Source organism: Austrofundulus limnaeus, unplaced genomic scaffold (assembly GCF_001266775.1).
Source record: "Austrofundulus limnaeus strain Quisiro unplaced genomic scaffold, Austrofundulus_limnaeus-1.0 Scaffold174, whole genome shotgun sequence".
Classification (NCBI taxonomy): domain Eukaryota; kingdom Metazoa; phylum Chordata; class Actinopteri; order Cyprinodontiformes; family Rivulidae; genus Austrofundulus; species Austrofundulus limnaeus.
The window spans coordinates 246,352-255,260 of record NW_013952576.1 but is presented as its reverse complement, the minus strand read 5'-3'; the positions used below and the strand labels follow the sequence as shown (position 1 = coordinate 255,260).

At 38.4% G+C, this 8,909-nt stretch overlaps 1 protein-coding gene across 1 annotated transcript in view; it reads left to right on the top strand.

Moving 5' to 3' along the window:
* Window positions 1-6,042, top strand: part of afap1l1b (actin filament associated protein 1-like 1b) — a gene marked incomplete in the record, with an annotated part of 22,472 nt that extends 16,430 nt beyond the window's left edge. The window contains 9 exon segments of the mRNA XM_014017656.1: window positions 521-676; window positions 794-1,008; window positions 2,124-2,269; window positions 2,398-2,479; window positions 2,676-2,784; window positions 2,972-3,139; window positions 3,227-3,393; window positions 4,581-4,706; window positions 5,248-6,042. Of these exon segments, the coding sequence (XP_013873110.1) occupies window positions 521-676; window positions 794-1,008; window positions 2,124-2,269; window positions 2,398-2,479; window positions 2,676-2,784; window positions 2,972-3,139; window positions 3,227-3,393; window positions 4,581-4,706; window positions 5,248-5,274 (1,196 nt within the window).
* Between the last annotated feature and the right edge of the window lie 2,867 nt (window positions 6,043-8,909).

Sequence of the window (8,909 nt, the reverse complement as noted above, 5' to 3'; positions counted from 1 at the left end):
TTTATTTATTTATTTATTTATTTATTTATTTATTGTATTTTGAATGAAGCAGCTCTCCATAAGAACATATGACCAGGACAATGAGAACGTAGAGTTATAAAATATAAAATAAGTCAAACACTCTTTACTGATAATCGACTCTGAGCCTAAAGAGACATGAGAGAGAGGCAGAGACAGGAAGTGGGGCACAAGCAGATTTAACATCCTTCCTGTCCTCTTCCTGCAATTGTCTCCCACTGACATCATAGGAAGGAGGGTGAATGGACTGCTGCTGCACCTGGTTCACGCAGCATCAACTTCCAAACACACTCAGAGAGTTCACTGGTTTTTATTATTTATTCACAATTTCTGTGAACCACAAACAGCCCAAGTGTTTTTTACAAAAGAAATATTTTGTCACAAAACTCACAGTCCCACACCGCACCAAATGTCTAAATTAAAGATAAAAGAATGTAAATGTAACCTGATCCCAGTGAGTGGCTTCACATCAGGCTTTAATCCAGATTATGTTTGGTTTCAGACAGGGGGAAGCGCGGCACGTTCTCAGAGCTGACGGGGTCGATGAGCCGAGCCGCAGGCAAGAAAATCAATCGGATCATCACTTTCTCCAAAAAGAAACCTCCTTTACCTGGGGAGCCTTCCTCATCTACAGGTTTCAGTGATAACCCTCGCTGTGGTGAGCACAACCTGATCAGACTCTGCTGGTTGTTAAATCAGGAACTGATAATTAGATTTTTGTTTAAWTGTTTTTGCTGCTTGTCAATAATAAATGTGTTTTGTTTCCCCTCCGCAGGGTACCTCAGTGTGTGTCTGAGCGCTTCATGGAAGGAGCGGTGGTGCGTGCTGCGGGGGGGAAGCTTGCACCTGCAGAAGGACCCCGGGGATCAGCGGCCCCCTGCTGTTGTGGTGCCCCTGAAGGGGGCGGAGGTGGTGCCCGGTGGCCTCGGACCTAAACATCCCTTCTCTTTTCGCATCATGCAARGGGGGAATGAACTGGCAGCTTTAGAGGTATATATGTATATATATTTTTATCAGACTCAAATTCTTGGAGGACACTCGTGAGCTACCAGGAAATACATTTATTTGTTTTTACTATTCATTTAAAACATCCATGATGCATTTCATCGAAGTCCACAAAAACATTTTAAAAGTCACAGTTTTTTATTTTGGCTACAAATGTTCATATTGGATATCAAAAGAATGACGGTGGATATTTTAAATGAAAGCCAAAAATAGATCAACATTTGTTTGGTTTAAAGCAGGGCTATTTAACTGGCGGCCCGTGGGCCGGATGTGGCCCGTGAGTGACCAAAGTTCGGCCCGCCAATTGGTTCATTCATCTCTTAAGTCCAAATCCCCAGTTTTTTACTTTAATTACTCTTAAGTTCTTTTAGTTAAACATAGACATGTTTGGTATCTACAGAAACATCAGAATTTTGGCTACAAGCTGGTAAAAATAATTTCTATGAATATTCAAGACAGTTTAAACTACAAGCAGTTGAAGATAAAACTATGAAAGTGAAAATAAAATTGGTTAAAAAATTTGGTAAGTCAGAGATGTCAAAATATTATTTGTGGTAAATAAGAAGCGTAATGTGTTCTTTTTGTTTTTGTTGTTTTATTATCACTTCTTTTATTACATAGGGTTCTGTATGTTGTATTCATGATTAAATCCAGTAAAATAAACTGTTTCAAAGGTAACAGATCTTTGTAATACTTGGTTTATTTACATAATGACTTTAATTGCTGGATGTTCGGCCCCTGTGCCGTTGGCCTGCAGTAACTGTGGCCCCCGGAGAAATTTAGTTGAATAGCCCTGGTTTAAAGGAAGAAAACTTGTGTTGGAAATACTTTTATCACCTATAAAAATGAGCAAATTAACTGCTGGACAACTGTTTTTCACAGTGAATTGTCGCTGAGCTAAAGTTTATAATAAACCACGAACATCTGGACTAATTTTATCTGACAAAGAAGTTTTAATGTAGGTGGACTGGTTTGTTTTTCACAATTTTTTCAAATTATTGTGGATCTGAACATTGTCACGTGCACAGGGATGTCACAGCTACGTTTCTCTGGAAAGGAACTCACTAAACTGTCACCATGTTTGTGTTTGTGTCCATCAGGCCAGCTCCTCGGAGGAYCTGGGCCGCTGGCTGGGGGTTTTGTTTGCAGAGACCGGCAGCGCCACTCTTCCTGACGAGCTGCACTACGACTACATCGACGTGGACACGCTCACTGACATCCGGCACGCTGCCAGACACTCCTTCCTGTGAGTCACTGCTGACAGTTCRTCAGTGCCTGCACTTACCCACAGTTTCCTTTCTCTAATTACAATATTTAACCTTGACATGCTGTGTTTTTTAGTTTTTTACTACCTTCTGTGTTTTCTTCTGGTAGGTGGGCCACCACCATTGCTACTTCTTCCAGCAGCGCCTCAACAGACTCCAGAACCTACGATGAGGTCTATGAAAGCATTGAGGTGAGGAAACCTCACTTATCTACTAATCTTATCTCTTATCTTTGGGATTTTTCAGAATCTGATTAAAAAAGTTGTTTTGTAACTTCTTCCCTATTTTAATTCAAGACCAACATTTCTTTACTCTAGTTTCAGTGCTTGTTTTGGGACTGATCCAGTAAAATTATGCAGGTTCAGCTCGTTTTTTCTCATGCTGCAGGATGAGAATGYGGAGAGCAAAGCAGGTCAGGTTAGACGTCACGCCTCCTTCTCCAGCAGAGACTCCGAGAAAACCGAACAACAAGCTACCATTAAGAGACACGCCTCCAGTGAGTCTCCCCTCACATTTCATTATTTATTACTGCATAAACATTTCATGGGAGAAAATGCTGCCACATCTGCCTTACTCCTCCAGATAATTAATTTTTCTTTTTAGCTTGATGACTGATATTACTGCTTGTTATAACGCGGCACGAACATCTCCGTTTGTTAAAATTCTGATTGGTTTTCTCTTAGATGTAAATCAATATGGACGYTATGGAAAAACGCGCGCAGAGGAGGACGCCAGGCGGTACCTGAGACAAAAAGAGGAGCTGGAAAAGCAAAAGGAGGAGCTCCGAAACACACTGATTTCCCTCCGCAGGGAGAARAGGGAGGTGAAGGAGGAGATGAAGAGTGAAACAGGTCCGAGAGAAATCTCACACTCGGCACAGATTCAACTTACTTTATGTTTTAGTGCTTTTTATGAGCATACATCATGTGTGTTTGCAGCTCGTGGTAGGGAGGAGCGGTTAGCAGAGCTGGAAACGTTGTGCAAACAGAAGGAGGAGGAGAGGGTGGAGCTGGAGCTCAAACTAACAGAAGTCAAAGAAAACCTGAAGAAATCTCTGGCAAGAGGAGCRCTTGGTCCTCCTGCTGACGCCAAAGTCAGTGTCAAGGTGGGCAGGGATACTTTGATTTTACTGCTGCAGCAAAATAAACATTAACAATCTTTAATTTTAGAAATATACTCTATTTATAGTGAAGATTCAATCACTGAACTACGTTGTACATCTTTATTATGAATAGATGTATCTTTGAGAAAATGATTAAAGCTTTTAGAATTCAAAGTTAAACTTTTTTCATAACAGAAGCAGTTTCTGTATAACAAATTCTGTCATTTCTAAGATTTGTGCCCAGATCATTTAATATAAATCAAAGTCCTGAAAATCCATTTTTAAATTAAAACATGTAATTAGCATTTTGTTAGGCTGGATTTCTGATGCATCTCATTAATCCAGGTAGAAAAAATCAAAAAGAAGAAACAAGTAGGTCCTCTGGATGGGTTCTTCTTTAGTGAAACGTTTCGTCTCAACTCCAAGAGACTTCTTCAGTCTGATGAGTTTCAGGTGAACTCAGCCTTATAAGCACYGCCTCCACATGGACAAACAGGTTAGTCACATGCAAAAGAGGGCCATCGCCTAACAGTAGGCTTGATTGACTCTGTTGTTCATAAAGGGTCATGTGCCCCATCACCTGACCCGTGTCGTGCTATGTGATGGGGCACATGACCCTCTATGAACAATAGAGYCAATCAAGCCTAYTGTTAGKCGRTGGCCCTCTTTTGCATGTGACTAACCTGTTTGTCCATGTGGAGGCGGTGCTTATAAGGCTGATTTCACCTGAAACTCATCAGACTGAAGAAGTCTCTTGRAGGAGAGACGAAACGTTTCACTAAAGAAGAACCCATCCAGAGGAACTACTGATTATTTCTTTTTGATTAGGCTGGATTGTTTTCCTCATCTTTAATGTTCGCTGTGCTTCTACCGGTTTCAGTATTTAAATATTTTTTTACRTCTCTAGCCTTTATTGACAATTTTCAGTTTATGAAACTATACTGTAGGATTTCCTCTCCTTTGTTTGGAGAAAAATAGGCTGTGTTGGACTTGTGGCTGTGGATTGTTGGTCTGTTGGCTGTGACCCCACTTTAATCTGCTCTAGTTCTTAGAAACATTGCAGCAATGCTTTCAGAAAGTTACTCCCTCTATCTGGGAAACGGTCCAGGCAAGATTCTCACATTTGCTACAGCCCGTCTGAAATCTAACATTTAGTGCACGTTTGCGTGTCGATGTGTTTTTGTGTGCAGGCAGCAGGAACCAAAGCTGAAAAGATTTACAGTGAGACTGTGCCTGTGAACTCAGCGTCTGAGCTCCGTAAACGGCCTCCTTCTCTTCACGCCTCCTCCAAGGGGAACGTCATGCAGAAAGCAAAGGTGGAATATTTGTTTGTACAGAGTGTCTAAATGTGAGCTTAATCATAGTCATTCCTAAGATACAATCATTGTGATTAGTGTGAACCTTTCATGGAGCATTATTTTTAGATTCCTYCACAGAAAGGCAACTTCTGGGTTACTGGTTCTGTTTAAACGTTAGCTTTGGTCTCRTCTGTCGGCAGTGGATATGTTCAGTCACTGTAATATAATGATTTTAACTTGACTTTACTCTGTATAAGAAAGAAAAGGTTTGATTCAAGAATGAATATTAAGCTTTGTGAAGTGCATTGATCTGTAGGTTTGCATAAATCTTTATATGTGGAGTTTTCTCAGCACYTGGGGCCAAAAGGTTTTTGATGTTCTGTTCTCCTCCACTCTCTGCAGAACACAATCAGATATCACAAATTAAATGTTGTGTTTGTTAATATAGCTAACACAATGATTTAACAAGGACAAATATTGCAGTGTTTGTGTGTCTGTGAGTAAGTGTGTGAGTGTAGAGGCAGATGTTTACTTCCCTTTTCTGTCTCATTATTTTCAGGAATGGGAGTCAAAGAAGGGAACTTAGACTGAACAAAAATAGATGTACCGGAGTCCCTGAGAGGAAAAACAAACTTTAATCTGTGGCGGGAGAATGTGTAAAAGAAGACTGCACTAAGAGGAAGAAAACTGGTGCTGAAGAAGAGGAGGAAGAGAAGAGGGAGCAGAACAGACAGATAAAAGAGCTCAGACGGCACSACGCTGCCTCAGCCACTGTAAATGAACTGACCTTACTGATAAACCAGCTCAGTATTAATGTGATTCTTCTCAAAGTGACTATAGTGTGTGTGTCTCTGTGTGTGTGTGTGAGTGTGTGTGTTTACATTTGCACAAGGCTGCATAAAAGCGAACCTGTAACTGTTTCATAAAATTGAAAAGCAAAGGGAGAGTGGTTTATACTGAGCTCAGAGAAAAGACACGTCCTTTTCCTCACCCCCCCCAATCTGTCCATTATTTTTATTCACACAAAACATGGAAATAAAACAAACAAAACTGAAGAAAAAAGAGAAATTTATCAGTATTACTGACAGGAATTTATTTTCTGTTCCCTATTTAAACCTTTAAACTTCACAAGTTTTACACTGTGCCTAAATTAAGCCAATGTTTATTGTTGCRATGTGAAATGATTGGTTTAATTGTTTTATATATATTATGTTTGCACTTTATCTTGTTGCATTTTGTGATAATACAAATGTTTTGACTGTAGCATTGACAACCCTTTGTCTGCTTTTCTATGTCGTTGGTGATATGATCAAAAACATAAAATATTAGAGTAAAGAATTTCTGTTTAAAATAATTTTAAATGCTTTTCTTTTTTGATTATTTGAATTTCTAATCTACACTGAAGATTAGGAGTGTCCGATAAGAAACAGTCCAGTCAGTGCTTTAAGCTCCATCTAGTGGCAAAACCCCATTAAAGCTTTTGTCTGAAATAAACTGGTTTATTATGTTTAGAAGAAAAAAAACTAAAATATAGGAAATATTTCAAGACTTTTGCTTTGTTTCTCAAGCTGACCACAACTTGTTCCCCCTTTCTTTTACTTACATACATTGTCCTTCCATTTTCTTTAAGCTGCGTGTCATGACAGAAGAATGTGCATCAACATCATTAATATTTTAATCTTAAAAAGCAAACATTTTCAGATCTTGCTTTACAACCTGTGGTTTTAAAACACTGAACAGATAGAAGTCACACCAATTCTGCTCAAATAACAACTAAAAATGACACATTCTGCTTCAAAACCTTCCAGTTTAGATTTATTTACTTTGTGAATCAAAACATTTAAAGAAAACATCATATTGGTCTAATTTGGGTAAACTAAAAAAGCTGTTCAAATTGCACCCATAAGGTTCTGTTACACAAAATAAAAGGCTTGTTTTGGGCAATATTCACAAAATATGGAGCTTAATCAGTCATCAGAATACAGTTTATGCTCATATTAAAATGTTCTTTACATTTTGTTAGAACATTTTGCTTTAAGATTGTAAACTTGTTGCACAGAGGTAGTTCAGATCTTGTAAAGTGGGGTTTCATGAAAAGGGTTATGAACAGACACTATCTTACCTGTTGTAGATCTTCAGACAACAGAGGCAGCAGCAGGTAGCTGTACCACTTTTCAGATTTCTGTCAGAAGAACTAATATAAAAGTGACTGCTGTCTGAAGGTTTGTAAAACAGCATTTGCAACAGTGACATTTTTGGTTGTTTTCAGATGGCATCTTTTCACTTGAGTCTGAGGCCTGCTCTGACCAGTCATTAACTCATTAACGCTGAACACATTTTTAAAATGCRTATTTGAACACACATCAGCAAGGTATGAGCTACTTAAAAAAACACTTGGAAAAAAATTATGTAACATGTTTACTTTTTCAGTCAGCAGTGGTGGGCACAGTTCCCCTAAAGCACTAATACGGAAACTAATTTCTTGATTAGTGCTTTAGGGCTTTTGCTGTTTTTTAAATTCATTAGTGGATTAGCACTCGCTAAATTTATGGGCTAAATTTAGAAGCACTAACTGAGGTCTTTAAATGTTATTGTTCACATATGAGGGTGAAAGCTGTCATACATTTTGCTCATATGTGTATCACTTATCTACAAGTTCATGTGTCAAACTGAAGGCCCACGGGCCAAATATGGCCTGTAGGTGACTCTCATTTGGCCCACCAAGGGCACTAAGTGACAATATTCTGCACACAGTAAATATTGTCTCATGTTGACTCTGAAGAATGTTCTATGTGTCAGTTGGATTATATTAGTGCTTTAGAATTACCTCTTGCTATTTTTTTCAGTGCATTAGTGCTTTAGAATTAGGGAACCTAAATATTTGAGTTAGTGCTTTAGGGTTAGTGCAACTAATATTTAGATTAGTGCTGCCCACCACTGTCAGTCAGGAAAATGGTTAATGCTTTCTTTTACAGTATCCTTATTACCATGTAATTACAAGGTGGTAATTAAATAGTACCTTATTACCATGTAATTACATGGTAATTAGGGTACAAAAGAAAAACTACTGTTAGTAAAACTATCTTTATTAGGTAACTACAATCAAATTACTATTCAATAGTAACTCAACACTGTATTTATAACCAAAATAATGCAACTAAATTTTGGGGTTAGTGGTTAATTGCAATAAAATATAACTTTAAAACTGTCCAAATTACCTACAACTTATTTAGGTGTTACTTAGTGAATCGTAATACATTACCAGGTAAGTGCTACATTACTGCAGACATTTAATTGCATAGTAAAATTGTACCCTAATTACCACATGGTAATAAGGTAGTAATTACATTTAATTACTGTTTTATTATCTTGTAATTACWTGGAAATAAGGGTACCGTAAAAGAAAGCTTTACCGGAAAAACGTTTTATTTGTTTACATAAAGATTTATATGGAGCCTTCATCTTTAACCTCCAGCTTCTCTATAAGAAGTCGATGACCATCTGTAACAGGTAAGATATTGTTTACCTTTTCACAAAACTCCACTTAAAAAATCTGAACTATCAATTGAACAGAGTTGACGYCAGATGTGGGCAAACAAATATAGACGAGAGAGTGAATTCACTTCTTTACAAATGGTTTATTTAGTGCATTTCTAGTTTGTCCGCAGGAACCAAAATATTGTGTTAATCTGTGCTCCCGTTGGTTTTTTACCAAAGTTCTGGTCCAACACCATTGGTCCACACATGTTCTGGTGCAATACTATTGGTCCAGTAGTGTTCTAACACCCTCACGTTGGATCACTAGTGTTCTGGTATCACACTATTGGCTCACTAGTGGTTGTTGTGGTCGGTAACATCGAAGACCAGGAGGAGGAGGAGGTGGAGGGAAAGGACCTTAAGCATGCTGCTACTGAGCAGAGGTCCACAAGCTTCCATGCAACGACAAACAAACAAACAAACAAACAAACAAACAAACAAACAAACAAACAAACAAACGGCAAAGGTGACAACAGCAAACAAACAAACAAAAAAAAGGTAAACAGCAGTGTTTGTAAGAAGTAAACATGGAAGCATATACAGTAAACTTTATATGTCACCTGCTAAAGCCCTCAGGAGGTTTGTCGGATATACATGTACAACGGTTCTTAAAAAGGTAAAATCCCCCAAAGACACGTGCATACACACACACACATACACACACACACACACACACACACACAC